This window comes from Aotus nancymaae, unplaced genomic scaffold (genome assembly GCF_030222135.1).
Source record: "Aotus nancymaae isolate 86718 unplaced genomic scaffold, 86718_ANA_hifiasm-v0.15.2.pri h1tg000065l, whole genome shotgun sequence".
Classification (NCBI taxonomy): domain Eukaryota; kingdom Metazoa; phylum Chordata; class Mammalia; order Primates; family Aotidae; genus Aotus; species Aotus nancymaae.
This window is the reverse complement of record NW_026988480.1, coordinates 15,154,503-15,178,448: the sequence shown is the minus strand read 5'-3', so window position 1 is coordinate 15,178,448 and position 23,946 is coordinate 15,154,503. Positions and strand designations below refer to the sequence as shown.

At 37.6% G+C, this 23,946-nt stretch overlaps 1 protein-coding gene across 4 annotated transcripts in view; it reads right to left on the bottom strand.

Annotated features, from left to right (window-relative positions):
- VPS41 (VPS41 subunit of HOPS complex) overlaps positions 1-23,946 on the bottom strand; it is a 206,826-nt gene that overhangs the window by 41,940 nt on the left and 140,940 nt on the right. For 3 of the 4 annotated variants that reach the window (XM_064366755.1, XM_012473695.2, XM_064366756.1), the window contains exons 16-24: positions 23,528-23,609; positions 21,443-21,535; positions 17,008-17,135; positions 14,771-14,915; positions 12,836-12,877; positions 12,643-12,693; positions 10,461-10,598; positions 2,178-2,232; positions 36-176 (exon numbers count right to left, since the gene is read on the bottom strand). In XM_064366755.1, the coding sequence (XP_064222825.1) occupies positions 36-176; positions 2,178-2,232; positions 10,461-10,598; positions 12,643-12,693; positions 12,836-12,877; positions 14,771-14,915; positions 17,008-17,135; positions 21,443-21,535; positions 23,528-23,609 (875 nt within the window). The remainder of the gene's footprint in view (positions 1-35; positions 177-2,177; positions 2,233-10,460; positions 10,599-12,642; positions 12,694-12,835; positions 12,878-14,770; positions 14,916-17,007; positions 17,136-21,442; positions 21,536-23,527; positions 23,610-23,946) is intronic. The other variant, XM_064366757.1, reaches the window with a different exon arrangement.

Below are 23,946 nucleotides of genomic sequence, written 5' to 3'. Positions count from 1 at the left end.
AAAAAATTATAATCATAGATGGCTTTTATGCTTACGTGGTTTGTCGATGGAATATAAAATCAAATCTTCCCATAGCTCTCCATCGTCTTGCTCCTTGGCAAATTCGATTGCTTTATCAACATCATGTAACTCCTCCATAATCATCTTAAGGGCACTTCGGCTATTACCCATGCGGCCTGCATAGGGTGAAGACGGAAGAAAGAGTTTAATTAGGTATTTTCATAAAATTTTTTTAAAGAAAGTGCATATCTCTCAGTTTGTTTACACAGTTGGAAAGCTAAGACAAGACTATTTTCTCACGTGACACCAGCATTTACTACCTATAACATAGTAAAATAAATATCTCCTATTCAGTGGACGTTTACTCTGTGCCGAGTACTCATTTAAGTGCCTCATATAAATGACATCATTTAACAATCCTATGAGGCATGTTCTACTAACATTCCTCTTTTACAGAAGAGGAAATAGAACTGTTAGTAACTTGCTAAGATCATACAGCTACTAAACAGTACAGTGGGAATTTGAAGCCAGTCTGTCATATTCTGACTTACTTCTGGTAGAGATATATATTCTGGAGGTCAGTACCTTCACATTCAGATACACTTAAGACTTTAAAGGCTTTAAAGTCATTCTGCCTCATGAGGTAGCTGTGCATATTGCTTTTCTGATACACTTTGTGCCAACTGCTAATTCAATTATCAGAGGGCTACCTAATTTCCTTCTCTTCCAAGTTCAGGGGAAAGCCTTTCAATAACCCTTATGGATGAAAGTATTTCTCAACCATGCTTATATTGGCTAATTTTCTTTACATACTTTGCTCCTTGATCTATGGCATTTTAATAGTTTAAAATTTTCTATGAGTTTTTAATACAGTACATGTAAGAAAGCCTTAGTCAGTGGAGGGACAGCAACTGCCTGGCTGTGGGCTGTCACCCTTCCCCTTGTCTCTGGGCTTGCACAGGAACTAGCAAAGGATCTTGAATCCTTCTCACTGTACACGGCCATTATCCACCAATAAACGCTTGCTTGTGAATGAAAGGATATCCCATTTGATGCCCCTTCCACAGCATTTTGTGTTTCTTACAAATATTATTCCCACAGTTTATGTCTCTAAAAGTGGTTATTTAAAATGTTTACAGGATTTTCAAGTTTTGATAAAATCAGACTATATGTCCCTTTATAAGTCCTCTATTGCTTCTAAGACAGTATGAAAAAACTTTATTCCACCAAAATATTTCTTGGGGAAAACACTGTTTGGAATTAGCAAATTGATGAGCTACTTAAAGTTGTGATTAGAACCCCAGGAACACGCTGAAGTAACAAAATGCAGCTCCAAAAGCACTTCTCCTAAGGAGGGCAGGGGCTATAATTGGATAGTTCTGGGTCTGTGGCTGAGCACCCGTAAATCTGCATACACATAAATGGGAGTAGAAGTTTTGGATTATTTTTCAACAGAGGCAAAGAAGCCAATGAGGGTGAGTGCTGTATGAGAAAAAGGTGTAAAGTGGAAAAACCCTACTGGGGTAGGCAGGCAAGTGATGACGGAGAAATACCAAATACGAATGTTATGTTGTATGCTACATTACGCAATCCTCAATACAACCCACATTGCTCTCATGCAGGTGGCTCATTTTGGAAGAATGTGAAAAGATGACAAGTTTTATGTTTCTTGGTATGCATGGTACAAAACCTGTGACTCATGTGGAGGCAGGACCCAGAAGACCAGGAACACTGACACCTAGATTATATTGAAAAGCTCTCCTTTCTCCAGAACTATGGTATTCAACTGCATTTCCTCCAGTTATTTAGGGTGTGATTTTTAAAACTGATTATTTGTTTTCTACCAATATGATGGTAATATAAGCTGATTATAATTTTAAAAAATGAACTTGTCGACCCATCTAAAATTTATTTTAATCAATGTTGTGAGGTATAAACTGATAAATTTGTATATGTTGATTATGCATTACCAATATGTTATTTCAACATTTATTAAACAACTCTTCCTTCTTTACTGTACTGTGAAGTCTGTTTTCATTTATCAGATTCTTGTAAAAAACAGCCTCAAATTCTGTGTTACACTGGTCTAAAACCTATGTCCTTTCTTACACAATTTACTTCATGTTGTTACCCCATTTTTTAGTTTATGGGGACCAAAATGAATAAAAGCTACTTACTCAGAAGATAAACTGTCTCTTCTACAAAATTTCTCTGTTGACAGATCTCAAGAGCCTTCAATTAAAGCAAGGTAACAATGTTACTATAGGCTACCAAATAAGAACAAATAATCAAGTCACTTACACTTAGAAACTTGAACGAATTTTTCCATAGCTTTTCTTTATAAATAAAACAGAGCAAAAAAAGAAAGAACATATCTCCTTAGCCTGGCTGCGCTCAGTTACCTCTCAGAGAGGTACTGGACTCTACACAATTCAATTTAAAACATATTTGAAGCTATTCAGAACATTCCATGAGCAAGAGCAGAAAACAAGCCACCAAATGAAAAGAATGGGCCTTTCCCACTAAGCTTTCTCCCTTTACACTACTTTAGGATTCTTTACAGCACTGCTTCCTTCATCTGTAGTCATTTGTTTAAGCTCTGTTTCCCTCCATTAGGATGTAAGGAATGTTGTTTATGGTTGAACTTTCCCAGTATTGTGCATACCATATGCTCAGAAAATATGAATACATGCTGCATGAATGAATGAATGAATGAATAAATGAATTTACTGGTAGTATTTCTACTGCCAGCTCATGGGGGTTGAAAGAGGCTCTGCTCAAGGATCTGTCAAACGTGAGAAGGAAAAAAACACTTTGACGATCAAGAAGGATCCAAAAAGGAGCAACTATGCAGATGAGCATTTCCATTAGTGTTTAAAAAAAAAAGACATACTATATATTGACAAATTACTTGGTAATTCTAAATTAATCAGGACAAATTTACTATATGATGTGTGCTGGGTGCTGGACAGTCAGGTTAGATAGAGATAACAAAGATGACAATAATAAAAAATGTTAGTGATGTTTCAGGTAAAAGGACAACTAAGAAGAGAATAAAGGAGGCTTAGTAGGAACATTAGCAGTATGAGTCCACCCCTGGGAGCTCAGGGTCCAGGGAGTGACAGAGATGTGACAACAGGACATGTGTACAGAGGAGGGACACTGAAACTGTGTGGTCCTCTTGTCAGAGGCTTCATAGGGGAAGTGGCATCTGAACCGGGTGCAGTATGATAAATGAGTCACCTGGGAAACTGTATCTTACACCCTGCTTACAAAACTTGCTACTGCATTGCTCCACTCAGACTTAAAGCTGAGAATCTCTACCATGACTTACAAGGGATCCACAACCTAGCCCTGAATTCCTGTGCAGCTTCACCTCCCTCTGCTCATCTCTCCACTGCGTCCCCTTGCCTGAAATGCTTCCCTCACCCCCCACTCACCACCCTTAGCAAGGGCTTCCAACAAATATTCCCTTGGACCGCACATCAGGTCAGGTCCCAAGCACTTACTCCAGTTGTACCCTGTACATGGTTTCACAATACTTAATCAGAGTTGCAATCAACTACTCAGCTAATTATTTAATTTCCCTCCACTGGGACCATGTGCACTCTAAACCCTGTCCTTTGCACAATACTGAGCCCAGAGTAGATATGCAACAAACATTTTTAAAATAAATGAGCAAGCAAAAAAGGTGTCAGGAGGAAGATTATTGGACTGCCTATTTAGAGTAGTCATTTAAAAACAATCAGCCAAGGTGTTTTTTTTTAAAAAAAGAACCATGGAGATAAAAAGAACAGCTCAAGTTAATTAGCTCTTTTGGCTCAATGACCTATCTTGGGAAAGGACAGCAGGAGCTACTTTTGGTATTTTGATTTTTGACTTCAAATTGTTCTGGAGGCTATATATTTTAAATTAGTGTCTCTGGTTGGAGAGTACTAGCTAATGGGTAGGAAAAAGCTGATCACTGAGACCAATGCAGAAAATATATATATATATAAATGTTTTTTATCTGTGTATGTATGCATATATACATACATATATATGAAGAAGAAGCAACATCATCTTACTTTAGAATTGCACTGAAACAAAGATGGTGTTTTAGGGTACAGACATCATTTACATAAGGAAATGGGAATAACTGAAGGTCATCATGAGAAGGAAAAAATTTGATAACTCACAACATTTCTTTAAAAATCAGGTAGCAGAGACAGTTGCCTCCCAATATTTTTTTCCCATTTCTTCATAAAACAATAAGATCTTAGCTGGTTATATATCTGCCCAGAATTTAAAAAGTTAAAAAAAATAAAAACAGGCTGGGCGCTGTGGCTCACACCTGTAATCCCAGCACTTTGGGAGGCTGAGGCGGGTGGATCACGAGGTCAAGAGATCGAGACCATCCTGGTCAACATGGTGAAACCCCGTCTCTACTAAAAATACAAAAAATTAGCTGGGCATGGTGGCGCGTGCCTGTAATCCCAGCTACTCAGGAGGCTGAGGCAGGAGAATTGCCTGAACCCAGGAGGCGGAGGTTGCGGTGTGCCGAGATCGCGCCATTGCACTCCAGCCTGGGTAACGAGTGAAACTCCGTCTCAAAAAAAATAAAATAAAATAAAAAATAAAAAATAAATAAAAACAAAAAAACCTCCTGGCCTCTTTAGCAGTAGGGGAGCCACATGACTAATGTCCCCTACAAAGCTGAAGAAGAAACGCAGGGTGGTGGCTTCTGGGAATCTTACTTTGAAGCCCTTGTGTGAACCCTTGGCTTCCTTATTTGTAGTCCTTCCATCCAATCTGTTGCTGGAAACAATCTGTTGCTGGAAACAATCTGCTGCTAGATGGCACTACCTTATGTCATGAGGTCAAGGTCACCCAAGGTGGAGGAAGAGGAAGGAGTCCTAGTCTCTGACCCTGTGGCATGCTGCCCTCAGCAGGGCCACTTCACCAGCACTTCCACGTGACAGAAAAACTGCTGCTCTGTTAAGCCACAATTATTTTAGGATTTTTATCACTCACAGTGGAATCTAATCTTAGATAATACCTAGAAAATCTTCCTTTGTTTTGATTAAAAATATGATTTACCTATTCCTATATGGTCTTGCCTGTCAATCATTATTATAAGTGATGTAAAGAACTTTCATACCAAATCTTCACTCTCTTGCAGTGATACTACTGCAGAGATAAAAAAAAATATGTAAGAAGTTAAATAATAAAGCAAAATAGAGCAAAAACATCGGAGGACACGGGATTCAAACAAAAAAATCACTTACAAGCCAAATGAGTGCCTAGATTTGTGCTGGCTCTTAAGATACAGTTTACAGTTGACAGGGACTGCCACTCACAAATAAACAGAACACTGTAATATAACTTAATAAGTAGAATGTTGAGAGAAAGATAGTCTGAAGAATGAGTAATTATGCTGCTTAAAATAATTTATTATTAAAAGATATCCATGAACCAATTCTGTACTTGGAAATTCACTTAACACATTAAAATACTATTCAGAAGTTTCAAACAGAACCATTTCTCCTTTTCTTGTGCATATGAGAATGTTTAAGAACATGTTAGTCTCAAACCACAAAGAGTTTGCAGTTTGAAGCCTCACTTGAGTTATCTAAGACAGCACCTACTTGCTCTATTTAAGTTTAAATTGATTAAAATTAAATTAAATTAAAATTCAGTTCTTTGGTAGCACTAGCCACATTTCAAATACTCAATTGTGACATGTGATTGATGGCTACAATGTTGGACAGAGTAGATTATAAAACATTTCCATTGCTGTAGAATATGCCATAGAATAGCGATGCTACAAGATCCTGTATATACTATCAAAAAGGAAGTCATGTGGGAAGAAATGTCTGAAGGCAAGTGTGAAGTCAGGGATGACATGGAATGCAAGCAGATGAGGAGCACCGAGTTCAAAGAAAATTTGCGTCTCTGAAATTTCAATTTCACATAATTTTAGATGTTTTGTGACTAGTTTTTAACATGATCTTAAATATCCTCTTCTCACAAATGAGAAAAAAGACGTTAGAAATCTCTAGAAATTTTGAGTAAAGTATAAAAAGAAAATATTTAGAGTTTTGAATGTTCCTGGACCATGGTGCGCCCTCTAGAGGAAAGAGTAGGGAAACTAAGATTTTTTTTTTTTTTTTTTTTTTTTAAATTATAGTTCTGTGGCACATGTGTAGATCTTGCAGAATTGTTACATAGGTATACACATGCCATGGTGGTTTGCTGCCTCCATTCCCCCCCGTCACCTACATTAGGTATTTCTCCTAATGTTATCCCTCCTCAATCTCCCCACCCCCTGTTATATCCCTCCCCTAGCCCACCACCCCACAACAGACTCCAGTGTGTGATGTTCCCCTCCTTGTGTCCATATGTTCCCATTGCTCAACCCCCACTTAGGAGTGAGAACATGCGGTGTTTGGTTTTCTGTTCTTGTGTCAGTTTGCTGAGAATGATGGTTTCCAGATAAAATTTTTAAAGCAGACACACACACAAACACACACACACACACACACACACACGGAGAATGCAGTGAAAATAAAAGTGAAAAGTCAGAATAGTAATAGAAATTGAGTAAAAAATGATGCAGAAATAGTATTTTAATTCTCCTCTTTCTGATTAAGTATGAAGGTAAAGAATCAAGTTAGAAAACTGATGGTAACTAATAACAATCTTATCAAATGTAAATTAAATAATTATTTCTACCTACCCTTGATCTCGTCATCTTTTATCCAATCTTCTCTTTAAATTGATTTAATGAAAATCTGAAAACTTGACATCTTTTAGCTTTAGTCTTCCAAATTCAGAAATACTGCCACCTTGTGAATACTATTAGATATGAGAGTGATCACAAATTCGGATATAAATTTGCCAAAACTAGAAAACTGATGCTCTGCTTTTAACCACTCTAGGCACAAGCAAATCAGATTTGCAAAATGAAAACCAGTGCCTGATAACCACATCTGTAAATTATAGGACACTTTAAGTTTAAAAAACTAATCTTTCATGATTCTTGCAATACTAGGAAATATTAGTTATTGTTATTATTTCAATTAACTTTTTAAGCCTGAAAATGATTCCCACCATAGTGGAAAAATTACAGAGCCTAAAGTTAAGTGATCCAAGTTCTAAGCCTTGGTCCCTCAACTTATTAGCTCTAAACTTTAGGCATTTTTCTAACTCTCTAAGCTTGGCTTGTCATGTATAAAATAACTCTATCCATCTAACTGTACTTTTGTAGAGATCAAATGAAACAAGATACATAAAAGCACAGCATAAATTATAAAGCACAAAAGAAATACAAATAATTTTTATTATCTTTAAAAATTGCTGTAGATGTTATAAATTCCTATAAACCGTATTTCCTTTAGAACAAACAATTTCATAAAAGTTTATGACTAATTTTTAAATTTTAGAGTGGTGGTGATTTTAAATCCTGAACTCTGGCCTTTGATAACTATAACTAGGGCTTTAGATGTGATGTCAGGATCATTCCAAAGTTTTGGGCCAAATCTATGATTGTGGGATTTCAATCAACTCAAAATAAGGCTGATATAGATTCCTGAAGATTTCAATCAGTTGCCAATCTGAAATACCTTCTCTCAACAATCAGCCAATCCTCAGGAAAGGCAGACAACAAAAAATTAGAAAGATAGAGTGTTGTTCTGCCAGAGGTAAATTATAAACAATAGTGGATCAACAGGCTCTGAATATGCCTCTGAAAGCTTAAATACTTCTCATTTAGGGAGGGATAACATGGGGAGAAATGCCAGATATAGCTGATGGGGGATGGAGGCAGCAAACCACATTGCCATGTATGTACCTATGCAACAATCCTACATGAACTGCACATGTACTCCAGAACCTAAAGTGCAATAAAATATATATACATATATATATATATTATATATATATATATTATATATATTTATTATATATATATATAATATATATATATATAAAAGAATTTTAAAGTTCTCAATTTCATATTCAGGAGAAACAGAGACCACATTTTCTATGAATCTCTCTTTGCACAAAAGAGGCAGACCTGTATTCCGTGCCCTTCACTAGCATGCTTGGGATGTGTTTAATTGGAGAAATCCACTTTGTCATTCATAAATTGGTACATATGATAGCTTTTTCATGTTACATGCAAACATAAAAAAGATGGGTTTCTTAGATAACTAAGTATATACAGAATTCCTTCTTATTTATTATTCTTTTTTATTTATTTAAAGAGAGTTTTGCTTTCTCGCCTAGGCTGGAGTACAGTGGTGCAATCATAGCTTACCGTAATCTCAAACTCTTGGGCTCAGGACATCCTCCTGCCTCAGCCTCCTCAGTAGCTATGAATACTGGCATGTACCACTACAGTGGACTGTTATTTTTTATAGAGACAGAGTCTTGCTATGCTCACTAGGCTGGTCTCAAACTCCTAGCCTGAAGCTATTCTCCCACCTCAGCTTCTCAAAGTGCTAGGATTATAGGTGTGGGCCACCACACTCAACCAGAACTTATTTTTAAGGAAAAAGGAATGAGAATCTTGAGTTAGTAATACTGTCATGAATATCTCCTTTAAGATAGCTTTGGGTAGCTGATAGAGCAGAGTGCTATGTTATCTACAAACATACAGATTTCCACAATAGATCCCAACAAAGAGATAATCTCTTATGAAGAAGTCTCGGTAGCCTGAAATATAAAAACCCATTTAGGGAGTCCTAAAAATATGGATTACTAATGGCCTGCTTCCACCATTACCACCTCTCACCCATGCACAAAATTCTCTTTCAGTGGGACACATGAGATAACTTTTTAAAAACAACTGTGTTTAAAACATAATTGATTTTAGTATGCTTCTGCTGAGTTCTTTTATATTCAATATGTTGTTTTCAGTGGACCAGAGAGAACAATTGTACAAGGTCTACACAAATGCTCTAAGCAGACCATATGTGTGGGAAGCATCACGTGCAGGTCTGCCACGTTCTGCTGCTCCCTACTGGGTGGAGCAGGGCATCTTCCACTGAGGACTATTAGACACAAAACTTTAAACCAGATGGGCGACAGTGTGTGAGCAATGTAAGGTTACTGGAACCTGGGCGGCGCCTCTGCACCTTGTGCTTAGGGAATGAGAACGGCTGCTAATCACCCACGTGTGTGAGGCTCTGTCTGAGAGGACAACTGAGACTTCAGTAGACTGCCACATTCTCTCTGCAAATGTACAACGTTTTCTTGAAAAGTGAGAAATAAATGAAGGGGCACTGTTCAAAGAATAAGATTCCTGTAGTGAGTGAAGAGTCATGTCTGTTTTTACTTTTAGAGTAAGACAATGAATTTCCAGATTTAGTCCTCAGAAAACACAGGGCCCCAAATATAAAATGCTAAAGTTGTTTCATATGTTAACAGGCAGACAAGATATTTATTCATTAGTTGTAGACTTTAAAAATCCATTGAGCTAAAATTGTTTCACAGTAACTCCAATGCATTTAATCATCATGGGCTAAAGACGCAAACATGAAAGCTGTTAAGTGTACATCAACTGTGCTATCATTCAGCTTGTTTGCACACATCTCTTATGGGTCAATATGTCTTTTATTTTGTTGGTCCACACAGCTTTTAAAAAGTATCTGGCCATCCAAATTTAGTCAGATATTTGTAGATGTTAGTGTTAGATGGTATCGAGAACCACGGGACATAATCCTGTTGGCCTTAAGGCTGCCCAGTTGTCAACACATATACAGTTAAGCACTTCAGTCTGTTTTCAAAGAGCACTCTCATAAAACTTACTCGTCCTTGTTTAGCTCTAACTAGGACCTCGCAGGTATTATTTATTCCTTCTCTCACTCATGCTGCAACACACATTTAGTAAATGTCTAATGTGTGCTGGGTACTAGATTTACCAAAATGAGTAAGACAAATTCCTTATCTTTGAAGAATTTACAGGAGAGAGAGACTAGCAAGCAGATAATTATAGTGGAATGTGGGATGCCAGAGAAATATAGAAACACAGAGTAGACACTTAAAGATAGGATGCAGGATGGAAGCTATGACCTTGGTTTATCAAATCTGATTCCTGACTGGAGCAACTGCTTCTGGCTTAGGACAGTTTGTGTCTACCTCCCAGGCTCTGACTATAAGGTGTCACTCTGATCCTGGGAGATGGGCGGAGACTCCTAACATATCATTTTTGCTTGATGGTTAAGTCCTAGGCCCTGGATTAAACTGTTCTTCCAATTAAACCTGTCACAGAAATGCTTCAGCTCTTCACCAAAGTCTTAATCCAACGAGACCTCCATTTTTCAACAGAATGTCCCAGCAAAAACCCACTTCTTTGAGAGCAAGTCTTCCCCTCGGACAGAGATGGATGAGCAGAGATAAGAAGAGAAGAATGACAACTTACCATCAATGACAACCTCTTCATCCAAAGTGTACAAGTGGAGGAGTCTGTGCCTTACCTTTTCAAGGGGGCAATGGGTACTGTCTCGGAGAAAGGGAAGTAAGTTTGGTCGATCATATTCAGCGTAAAGACTGATCTGTTTTTCATGGTAACGCTGCCCCTTATGGTGGTCTCTCTTGAAAAGCTTATGCAAATACTAAAAGGAACAAAAGATAAGCCATGATCCATTAAAACAAGAAAAGCAATACCTGGTAACATTGTTATTTTTACCTCTAAACAGCTCCTATGGAGAGGCTGGAGGAGAAGCAGTCTTCAGGAAAACCCTCTAAGTGATGGAGAAGTGGAAAGGAATACCCTTTGGGAGAGCAAAGGATTCTGATACTTTCTCTAGAAGGGCCCAAAAACCTGTCTCTGCCACGTACCAACTACGTGATCTTAGGCAAGTCACTAATCTCTCTGAGACTCAGTCTATCTACAAGAATTTTATTGAGTTATTGTGACAATTAAACGAGTTGCTAGTAGGAAATCACTCAGAACCAATGAACTTGGCATACACCAAGCACTACAGAAATGTTAATGACAGTAACTGTCAATAGCATCATCATTATCTGGTTGGCTCACAGATAAAAAGATCAGTGGTCTTCCCAGATCATAAAAAATATTTTATAGAAAAGAGGGTAGAGTCCTGGGGCAAGCACATGTTCTTAAAAACTCAAGTGGCTGGCACTAAATGAATTCCCACACATTCTGCATCTCCTCTTTGTCAAGTTTTAAAATGAAATGCTGCCTAAACTAGTAACGTCAAAAACAATAATACAAAGTAAAAATAAAGAAGAATGCAGGTGTTCTGAAACAGTTTTCAAAACTGATTCCTTACCCTAGCTGTCTGAAAAAAAGTTAATGGACTTCAGAGGAAATGAGTCATTCACTTTCTCCTTGCAGGCAAGATTATCAATACAGTACTCAGAAGTCAGAAAACAATTCAATGTTCAGTTAATATTAAATGTAAACAAAAACCCCACAATCTACTGAAGACAGGAAGACTTAATCACCAGTCACACAAAGTGCATTAACACCTTGGGTGGCTGTTTCCAAGTGGATTGGTTTGTAACAGACATAGAGCACCAGCCCACCCTGCAGCTGAGACTGTAAATGCGCTGATGTTTGTTATCGCTGTTCAATGTAGTCACAATGAGGCCTAACCATGGACACATGCACCTTAAGAAACCAATCCTCAGGCTTCCTGTTCACCTCTTCCTAAGGAAAAACGGAGAGGTACAAGCAGTAGACTGAACTCATGTCATGTGCCAGGCCAAGGTCTGATGACCACCACCGCCAGTCCACTGGCACTGGGGTCAGTGTGTGAGCAGGGGATACGAGGTGCTGTATGCCAGAGTGCAAACAGGACAGGGAGGCTCTGTCACATGAATGCTGAGTCAAATTTATAGAGACAATACATTGCCTGGCAGGGAAAGTGAACGATTTTCGTGTGGGCTGTGTCACCACTTCACCGCTGCACTACACTGTCATGCAGATAGCTACTGCCCATAATCCTGTCTCGTGGCTTAAGTAGGTCAGAAATCACTGTTTTATAAATGAATTCCCAAGGTGGCTAGCAGTGTGGAGCCTTGCTTGGAGAAGCAGATAATCCTGAGATTAGAAATCTAAAATAACAGGCCTTAATTGCACAACCACCAATAGCACACAAGAAAAATGGGATTAGCTATTGTTATGGTGAGGGACAAAAAAAATGAGGCTCTGCTCTTTTACTGCTCTGTAGTCCTGGATATGGAATGGTTGTCTGACATTTCCTTAACAGGAGAACTTGGTACAGTATCTGCAGTGCCATGCTGGCTATTACTGTGATACACACCATGGTTATATTTATTGGGAACTACAGAGGGAGAGAGCTTACTCCTAGACACAGCATGACACAAAAACATTTATTACAGTTAAATATATACTTATGTTACATATATTTATATTATTGGTAACTTTCTTCTATTACAATTCAATTTTGGGTCAAAATTCAAGTGTCTGATCTACAATTAATCCCTGGTCTTGAATTCACAGCATATGCTGCATTTCAGTAATTACAGAATGTTGTTTGTTGTCAAACCTCCAACTGGAATATTAACCTCCTTGAAGAGTTCGCTCCAGTATCCTCCTCCCACCAATACTTAAAGGTGATTCACCAAGGGTCAATCAAAAGGGCAAAAGGAGGAGACTGCCATGCTCACCACATGCTGCAACTCTGGTCTGTCTTCCAATTCTTCCACTACCTTTTTAATCTAATAAAAAAGAAATGTTTAAACGTGGAGTTATGAGGACATAAACAGCTGCAAGATAATCTGATAAACACCTCTCTTCTTCATGGCTATAGGACTCCCAGACGTTCATCTGGTAACACATATAAAAACAAATGGTACTCACTGAAATTTTATCTTCATTGTCCAAAAGCATGTCAACAGCTTTCTGAAATATAAAAAAAAGTCGCAGTCAAAGAAATCCATTATTTAAGAAGAGAAGACTAATAAACACAATGCAGTGTAGCTACCACCATTCACAGGTGGAGGGCTTATTTTGTATACTTAAGGAGGCCCTTAGCTTTACAATGGCCCTTATGGAAAATGGTATTTGTGAAGAAATGCATTTTCAAATGCATCTTGATCTTAAGTCTGTGTGTTTTGCATACTAATAAAATGGTGCTTTGCTATAACTTACCAAATACAAAACATCTTGACTGCCCATATCCTAGCCCCCAACAATGTCTCAGATACCTTTACACCCTCTCGTGACACTCTGAGTAGTTATGGAGAGCATCTCTTTACCAGTATATCATGAAAATGAGTGTTTCTTCTGGCTACTCAAACCTTGACCTAGTCTCCCTATGAGACTCCACAGACAGAAGGAGTTGGTTTTATGAGGAGAAGGGAATAAGAGCCAGCAAGAGAATGAGGTACCTGAAGTTTCATAATGACATAAAGCTTTTGGACTTTGAGAATTTACTTTAGTCACTTTTATCATTCGGGAAACACAAATTAGGCAGTTTATGTCAAGAGGAAGAGGGAAGAAAGCACATCAGACTGAGCCTCACACAGAAGACCTGGGCCCTGTTCTGGACTCTGCTACTACCTAGCTGATTGCTCCAAATGTTACTTTGTTCTCTGAAATACGAGGGTGTTGGAGTAGATTACCCCTAAGGTCTCTTCTAAGCAGAAGACCCTGATTCTTTACATCTGGATCACATTCTCAAATAGCAATTAGTTTCAGCTCATTCATCTTTTTTTCCACAGCTACATATGCAAAATGAGGCTCTGGAGAACAATGGAGGGGGGTGCATGAGGGGAGACTAGATATGAGGAAAATGTAATTAATTTTTCCATAAGCATTTCATCCTCTGCCAGACAAGCAGAGCCTCTCTACCTGAGCTTCCTTAGAACTACATAATTCTTTGTAAATCTGTAGCCCCTAAGGACTTGACTCAGTATTTAAAAAAGGGCTAAAGCATCTTTGAGAAAAAGACGTAGATCTAGCTCCTATCTAAATTAAGTTTAAGTTGGTGGAGATTAATGTAGCACACAATATCTCTAAATACAGTACAATATAATTGAAAAATGCATTAATCCTGTTGGAGCCTTTAGGGTTCTAATTTTAGATTTATCTAAAATTTCAATTTTTTGAATAAGAACACTGTTTTATAAACCTCATTATTTGTCACGAGTACTTGCAATTAGATTTTTTTTAAACACACACACACGCACACACACACACAGCTTGCATCACTTTGCAAGAGCCAATGTGAGCTGTGGCTGGGTCCACTCACTAGGTTGCATAAATTTGTTATTATGCTATTCAAATTTGTCATCACACAATAAAATAACATATTCCACATGTTCTGGACATGAGCATCAACTCAAACCAGGGGAAACCCCACATGCTGGATCCGTGAACACCAAGAAATAAAATAGTAATAAATGGGTCAAGATGGAAGTTCACTTAATTTTTAAATTCTGGAACACAGGTTAGGAAGGTTAAATGAGTCAAGGTATATACCTGGTTTGTTTCTATAAATTATACAAATTGTTTTAGCAAGAAATTACTTTATATGTGCATACACACAACTTTAAAAGTTCTCTATCAAATTCTAATTGCTTACACAAAATAATCACATTAAGAAAATGATTCCTGAATGCCAAACAACTAAAATAACTAACATCTAGTGTGGGTCAGAATGTTCTAAACATTGTCTGCATACAGTCAAGTTATGCGATTCATTCACCAATCCAGCATTTGGATACATATCTAAGTACTAAATATTTGGAATAGTAAAAAGAACTGACAGTAGTAAAATAAAAAGCACATTACCTCTGAATCAAAATCCATTAATAAAACAATTTTATCCTTGATAGAACTGAAAAGATTATGCTTGTGGATCAACTGAAAAACGTCTTTATGTCTTAAAGTTAGGTATATTTCCAGGGCATTGCCATAGTTCTTGTCATAGGTATACCTGGTAATACAAATTTTTTACATTAATATTCATCAATAGCTCTAATTAAAACACAGAGATCATGGTTCACAATATTAAAAATGGAATCACTTCTTTAGAGAGAAAAGTTGACTTTATTTCAAAAAATATTCCTTAGGGTTTAACTATACATGCCAATAAATATTTCTTTTTCAGAACTTTGCCTTTCATGTTGCCAAAATTTCAGAAAATTTACAATATTCATGTTAAAAAAATGGTCTTTATTGGAGGTCTCAGCCTCAAAAGTTTTACAAACATCCATACAGCAAAGAAACAAGGGTCTAGGATGAAGTTCTCATTTTAGTAACAGAAACATCTGTTCCAATTCTTACAAGCAGTATTCAGCTGACAAATGGGTAATATTCCAAAAGCTGATTTGTAAGGGGGTTGTGTTGAACTGAAATGTGTTTTTCCATTGAAACAATGTTTTTCACATTAAGTCCCTAAGCCAGCTCTTGAGAGCCCACTGAACTGAAGCTGTACTGCGAGTCCATTACAAACAGTACTGCAGACTCTAAGGGGCATCTAGCAGGACGATGTTTCCAAGAGAAAATGATTAACTCAGAAGGCCATAAACATAACCTCCTCTGTGGAAAATCCAATACAGTCCTGAGTTCTAGGTCATTTTGGTATACCTTTCTTGGTTTTGGGCAAAAGAAGAAAAAGGATGGAAGAGAGGAGTGGTCTGGGGAGATGGGGGCACTGAGGAGAGGCAGATGCAGGGATGGTTGTCTTGGCTAGACCTGCAATATACTTCTTGTTTCCCTGGAATGAAGGTCCTTGAGAGCCTATCTTATCTATGTCTGTATCACAAGCATCTCGCACAAAGCCTGTATCACTGATTGTGCCCAACAAATATGAAAAATACTAACCAAGCTGCCATTTTCTGAGCCCTGACTCAGTGTCAGGCAATACACTTAGTCCTTTATTATGACCTCTCTCTTTTTTTTTTTAATGGAAATGTTCATATCTCTATTGTGGTTAATTGGGGTAGACATTTGTCTAAACTCACTGAATTGCATGCTTATAATGCGTACTCTTTTAAAAAAATTTTACTTTAAGTTTTGGGATACATGTGCAGGACATGCGGATTTGTTATATAGATATACATGTGCCATGGTGGTTTGCTGCACCTATCAATCCATCGTCTAGGTTTTAAGCCCTGCATACATCATGTATTTGTCCTAATACTCCCCTTGCCTCCCACCCTACAACAGGCCCCAGTGTGGATGTTTCCCTCCCTGTGTCCATGTGTTCTCATTGTTCAGCTCCCACTTATGAGTGAGAACATGTGGTGTTTGTTTTACTGTTCCTGTGTTAGTTTGCTGAGAATAATGGCTTCCAGCTTTATCCATTTCCAATCATGGCAGAAAGTGAAGGGGAAGCAAGTATCTCATATGGTCAGAGAGATTTTTTTTTTTCTAGTGACTCTCATTGGTTCCAAGTCTACAGATCACCAGTGAAAGAATTCTCTCTGTTACCAGTGTTGATCTGTTAAATTTTCCTGGTGTATGCATGCTGGCTCTTCTATTGCAATAGCCCTGCTAGTTCTGCAAGCTGAATAGGAAGCATGTCTGAGGGGGGTGCCTCAGGAAACTTGTAGTCATGGTGGAAGGTGAATGGGAAGCAAGCAGATCTTAGCATGATGGAACAGGAGAGAGAAAATGACCTCTCTTTTAAAGCTTAAAATTATCCCATAAGGAATTGACTTTTTAAGAGATTAAATTAACTGACTTGAAGATCCTAGAAGAGCAGAATCCAGAGTCTCACTCATTGGGAACTGTTATGCTTGAGTGATCTAAAACTCGGTACCCTTTTGTTTCTTAACTGCCTCTCCCAAGTGCTGCCTGTTAGGGTTTCTCTTCTCTGGGAAACAGATTGCATTACAATTGTACAGTTTCACACATGTCCTTATCTTCTACTCATTTGAGGTTCATGAAAGATTTTCACTAGGAGGGAATGTGGGAAAATGGTATAAAATGCATCCTCTCCACTCAGAGTTTGCCAAATCTAAAGTATGTAAAACTTTTCAACATAGATTGATATGGAAGAAGAAACACTTAAATATACTCACAATTCTGCCAGGGTTTTAAGTAAAGTCTTGTTCTGACTATCTTTCTTCAGATGATCCCGAACTGCTTGAACTATGACTGAATTGTTATACAGATCTCCAGGCCATTCTCGGATCAATGTGGCAAAACCCTAACCAAAGGTAAAAACAGAAAAAGAATACTCATTCTATGGAATAATAGTTGTGATACTGTGAAATACACATTTGGTCCTCTTTCTGTTTCCTGGCATATAACTCCTAAAATCCTTAGAATCTCCAAAATGATGTGTTTTCTTGTAGGCTAATGAGCTGGTCAGTGGCTGGCAGCCCCTAGGTAACTTCAGGATGGGGTTGGTCACAGGATAGACTAAGGCAGGATTCGAGGGTTGGAACTTTTCAGCCCTACCCCCACTCCCACCCTACAACCTCCAAGGAGAGGAAAGGGGCTGAAGGTTATGCAGATCATCAGTGGCCAATGATTTAAACAAATCATGTCTAAGTAACAAAGCTTCCATGAAAACCCAAAAGGACTGGCTTTGGAGAGCTTCCCAAGAGCTGAACACTGGAAATTCCTGGAGGTTGGTGCACCCAAAGAGGGCCTGGAAGCTTCATGCCTCTTCCCACATACCTTGCCCTATATATCTAATCCATTTGGCTGTTCATCTGTATCCTCTGCAATATTCTTTATAATAAACCAGTAAATGTAAGTAAAGTGCTCCCGTGAGTTCTGTGAGCTGCTTTAGCAAATGAGTCAAATCTAAGGAGGTGGTAGTGGGAATGCCAGTTTACAGCTGGCCAGTCAGAAGTACAGGTGACAGCCTATAACTCGTGATTGGTGCATCTGAAGTGGGGGCAGTCTTGGCCTGAGCCCTCAGCCTGCAGATCTGATGCTATCTCCATGTAGACAGTGTCAGAATTCAATTGAATTAGAGGATCCCCAGACGGTGTCTACTGCAGAACTAATTGCTTGCTTGGTGTGTAGGGGAAAAACTCATACATTTGGCCACGGAAGTGTTCTGTTGTGAGTGTATAGCATGAGAAACTGAGTTTGGCTTTTCCCAAATTCTCAGAACAAACCAAACAATTTAAACCATCCCTAAAGTATTCACTTTAAGTCACATAAAATAGCAAACAATTATATGACTAAAACTGTGGTCAATAAACATTTCATCAATTTTCAGACTATAGGTTTGGGTGTGGTGAAGAGTTGCAGGGAATATTATTGTACAATAAATCTCCATTTAGATTCCTGGGAAGTAGGCTGTGCCATCTACTTCTGTTCTTAATTTTATGAAATGTACAACTAAGAAGGTATCTTGTTCCTTCTATAAAGTCTCACTGGATGGACAGAGTTTAGGTTGGACTTGCTCCATCCCCATTCTGGACTAACTGTAACACTTGGGTGACAGCTTTAACGTCTTACAGATACTACCCAAGTCAGCAACTTTTCCCAGCACCAAGAGTCCTCTAATGCACTTAAGTCTGGGCTGCTGGGCGCAACTGGTTATGCAGTTGTGCACCGTATAGCCAGCAGAACAGTATGTGGCAGCCTGCTTGGGACAGAGCTGCTCCCATAATGTAATGTAATCTGACCTTCAGTGCTCTATTTAGCAACACAAAATTTCCCTCCACATACTATGTGATCAAAAGTGTTGTTAGGAAACACAGCTATTTGACTGATTATGTGATAATTTAATTCAAAATTAAACATTAAGCTGAGAATAAGGGAAGCTACAATATGAATTATTTATAAGAGCGTAAGAAAATAAAAACAAATTATTTACAACCTCCTTAATAGTACTGACCAGAGAGATATCCTAAAGCATTCAGGAGAAAACATCTATAATCTCTAAGGTTAAGTCATGCTCGTTTCTTTCCATCTCAGTAAAATCAACAGGATAACTTTGAAAATACAGGATTTTAAAAAGTTTCATGAAAAAGTAAGCATTCAATCACGTGCAAGTAACAGAATCATAAAAACAATAATTTTTTTAAATGCTTAAATTACATTACTTTAAAAATAGGAAAATTATAACATACTTCGGCATTTGTAAAGAAAGTTTGTACTCTTCTCCAACATTTTCACAGAACACTCATAATTCTCTTTCTTCTAGGACAATGTCAAAGAGGGAATATTTTTGACAGCTCCTCTGCATACTCAGAATATACTGGAAAGAAGTAAGTCTCTTCACTGATGAAACCTTTTCTAATAATCACACCCAATAATGGCCTCTTTCTTTAGATCTCTTATAGAACAGACTGTTCTACCTTACTTATGTTCTAGTTGCTCACAACTTTTTAATATGGTCTCCCAATTAGCCTGGAAACCTGTGGAAGGCTAGGACTATGTTTTTTAAATACTTCTCCTGGATCCAACTGAGTATTTAGCCCAGTTCTAAACAATGGTAGGTTCCAAATAAAGACTTGTTCAGTTCCAAATAAAGATATGTTGAACTGAATTGAAAATGAAAAGGAACCATGCTTCTAGCCTACATCAGTAGGCTGTGACAGAAACTATTACCATAAAATCTTCTTTACACATCTACTAAGGTAAAGATTGGATTATGACATTATAATACATGCTACTAAGTGAGGATGAAGAAACACCAAGTAGCATGTACAATTAAATATTTTAATCAAGTTTAACTCATGCTAAGGTACTTAGTCCCTTCCTATGCTACGAAGGCAGACTTATTAAAGGAAATAAAGTATACTGTCACTCAGGGAGCTGGATGCTTGGATTTTATATACCCAGGGATACCTGGTTGACAGTAACAAACCAAAAACTCAAGTTTTCAGGATAAAAGATCATTATGTTTCCAAGATCCCTTTAGAGCTTAAGACCTAAAATCAACTCAGAAACACCTAAAAGGTAGGTGTTTGCCATATTATCTTTCTTTAAATTGAATCATTGATTGGTTATTTCCATGAATTCACTTTTTTTCCAGCTATCTTATCTTCTTGTTAGAAAGAGACAAGTTGTGAATAAAGTCCTCCTTATCTTTAAAACACAACCCCAAAATATAAGAAGTCAGTGACAAGCTGCAGCATACTGTCAGGCACCAAAAACGAGTAATTATCACTAAGTTAGGACCCTGAACTTTCAAAGGAGCAGAAGATGTTGCCACTTTTATTAAAGACCATGAAGATAGGGAATAAGCTACAGAACAGCAGCTAAAGTCCAATACTTTACATCTCCTGGTTTCTGAATCCTCCTAGCACCAGTGACAGCTTTGAGAAGGAGCTGACCAGCCTTTTCTAAGACCTGTCCAATAGAAATCTCATGTCTTCCTCTGGATGGATAAAGAAGTAGGCTAGCTCAGCCACACTTTGTTCAGCTTTATTAGGGCACCTAGCATATCATATAATGATGAATCTGTTTATATAAAGCAGGGTTTCTCAACCTCAGGACTATTAACAACTGAGGACCGATCATTCTTTGTCCTGGAAGCTATTCTGTGCACTGTAGGATGTTTAGCAGCATCCCTGCCTCTACCCACTAAATGACAATATTATCAACTCTCCAGCGCCAACAACCAAAAACATCTCTAGAAGCTGCCAAGTGTTCCCAGGGAGCAAAATCAGCCCCAGCTAAGAACCACTGGTTTACATGCTTGGGTGTGACTTCGATTATGAACTACCAACTGAATAGGCATCACTTCATTCACATTTGTATGCTTATGCATAGCACATTCCTGGAATATAGTTCATACTGAACAGATGTTTTATGAATAAATGAGTATTAAATGAACAAACTTTAAAAATCATACTTTATTTTTAATAAATTAAGATGCTGATAAAATTAAGAGTTTATAATTCCAATTTTATTCTATAGGCAGGGTGCTTGCAACACTAAATTTAAATTCAAGTCAAGCATGACTATTTATTAAATGGATGGCCTTGGACAAGTTAATTTCTTTTAATCTTTGGTTTCCTCATTTGTAAAATTGAGATATTACTACTTACAGTGTTGTTGGGAGTATAAAATAGTAATATGCATGTAAAGGCACAGAGTATAGTAGATAAATGACATAGGTACTGCCTTCCTCTTTTAATCAATCAACAAACATCCTGCCCTCTAATTCCTCTCTCATCCCCCTTTGGTGAACTTTGTTCTGAGGCTCAGGCTGTAAAAGTCCTGGATTCTCTGGGGCTAGTGTAAGCACCAATAGCAGCTGCTATTGTATTTATGAAATCCACAAAACAGCACTTAGCTCTTTTTCTTTAGTTCTATGAAGAAGGTAACTTTAAGGAATTCCTTAAAATGCACACAAACTAGGTGTTTTCACTGTCTACATAAACCTGAGTTATCACTGGAGTTTATCTAGCTCAGTTTCACTGCCACATGCAAACTACAAATCTGTTCTCTTTACAGACATTGCTCCACTGTATTCCTTTCTAGATTTCCTAACACTTCCCATTGAGAACAAGCAAATATGACCGTGTCAGAACACTATACCTCATAATCACTCTCCAAAAATTCATGTAAGATCATTTCATAGATGAGTGGTTTCAGAACTGGATCACCTCTTGGCAAATAAGGACTAATAGCCTAGGTAAGGAAAAGAAAAAAAAATCCTTCAAAAAATGGCAAAACAAAACTGCACTCTAATTATGCAGAAAACATGAAGTATATTTTTACTTTAAAAATGTGAAGCAATACAGTACTCTGAAAAAAATGTTCTGAAGAGGATTAAAACTAACACTACTTGCTAACAATAAATTATATTTTCAAAAGTATATATGTATAAATGAATTTAAACATTGCCTAGGCTAATCTTCATCTCTCTGTTCATCCTGAGGAGTTAATAAAAATAAAAAAATAAATAATAGGAGGGAGAAAGCCACAGAGATAAAAAAAAAAGCCAATTTCTTAAGTAATCGAGGAGCATAGGTAATATATTCATCTTTCTTTCCTTCAATTGGAGTTTATCAACCTCTAACAACTCATAATCATCTTTTGAAATTGGGAAAACTACATCTTATGTTCTTCAGATATTTTCAGTGCTGTGTTAAAAATCAAATTTCCAAATATTGTTCAATGACCCTATAAGGCCCTATGATCCAATCACATGCTTTGTACTGGGGACAGACAGAGAGGGTCACCATCCCCAAGGAGCTCACAAGTCCTAGAAGAAAGATATGCAGCCAATTAAACAGATAATAACTGTATTATGTGGTAAGTGTTATAAGAGAGGGGTCAGCACAGTGCTGTAGCAGCAGACAACCTTGCCTACTAAAACTCTGGGTTTCTCTGGCAAAAATAAGAGAGGGGCAGGACATCTGGCAGTGGAAATAGCCAAGAGCAAAGGTGTGGAGCCATGAACATGCATCTGTGTGCAGGGAGGTCAGAGGGGCCCAGAGATGCAAGATGATGTCACTGAAGGGAGATGAGGCTGGAGTGGAAGGGGAGGTGGGGCCATGAGAGGAATTCTAATTTTATTCTATGGGAAGGAAGGAAGCAACAGATATTAGGGAAGTGGGAGTCAAGACTAATTTTTTAAGCAGCTAACTCTGTGCTAGGGCTGCCCATGATCTATCAGAAGGCATTTGCAATGGCATCAGAGGGGAAGAGAAGAGACCTGATAGGTATTGACATGATAAAGCTGACAAGAAGTGGAGATTAAACAGAATGAGGAGGGGTTTAAGATGTTCGAATCAAGAATAATGGATTTGATTCCCATTGGAGAATGGGTATATTGTGTATTATAAACACAGACTGAATGGAAAAGGACTGAATTTGGGAAGGAAATGGATTTATATTAACTTGAATTATCATTATCAGCAGTATGTACAAGAAGAAATGGCCATCACATGCAATTCAAAAAAGAGGTCCAAGTTATGCAGCCATTAAAGTAAACAGGGAAGCAGGACTGGATAAAATCCCCCAGAATCAGTCCAATAAACCCATTGAGAAGTGTAACATTTACAGGGCAGACAAAGGGAGGAGTTACACATTGACAAGCTGAGTAACTGGGAATTTTCAAAGCATATTCATAACTCCAAGAGAGCATTCAAAAGGTCCACAAATACTGAAAATTTTTTAAATGTTTAAAACAAACATAGGAATATTTTATTGATTGATTGGGATGTTCTGCATTAAATTGAAAGATTTTAAAAAAAGAAACATCAAAATTATTCATTAGAGCTACGTGGTCAATTTTTTCCATCTGTCTTCCAGCAGTTAAAATATTATTCGAAAAATACATTAATTATTCAGTAAATCTAAAAAAGGTCCTACGCTTTATAACCTACTGGATGAGATTACACCTATTTTCAAAAGTCATTAAAACTTCATCTAAACAGAGAGAACTGGAAAGAGATAAGCGAACACGCTGTATATATAATATATATAATCTGACATATATGTGTATTTTTTACATGAGGCTTATATTTTGAAACTGATTTCTAAAAGTTTGATTTTCCTTTCCATCTGAGATAATAATTACTTCCTAAGAAAGAGCTGAGTATTATTATCTGTGTCCACTGCAATATTAATATACTAGTTGCAAAAACTGAGGGTTAAAAATAAGGCTTTGCTTACCTTAAGCTGTCCAATCTCTTTAAATTTATAAACTTCATATTCCCAGAGTGCTGCATTTTTCCCAAGAATTTTCTGGCATTTGCTGGCAGTAAAAACATCCCAGGAAGAAAGAAAGTATAAATAACAAACAGAGACAGAATAAGTGGACATTTTCCCCAGTGGTTTAGAGAAATCTCTTAAGAGTTTTGACGAATCTCTATCTCAAGTACCTCTCAACATAAAGATACTACTGTTACTCATTTGGTTGTATATTTAAATTAACAGAACTTATAAAAGTTAATATAAAATGCTTATAAATAAAGGTGAATCACTTTCAGAAGACTACAACTAGGGGTTTTCCCAGGGATTTGCCTGTTCTAAGTTTCCCATTTACCCAGATAAGCACTGCTGGTTTTGGGACCTTTCTTGCCTTGAAGAAA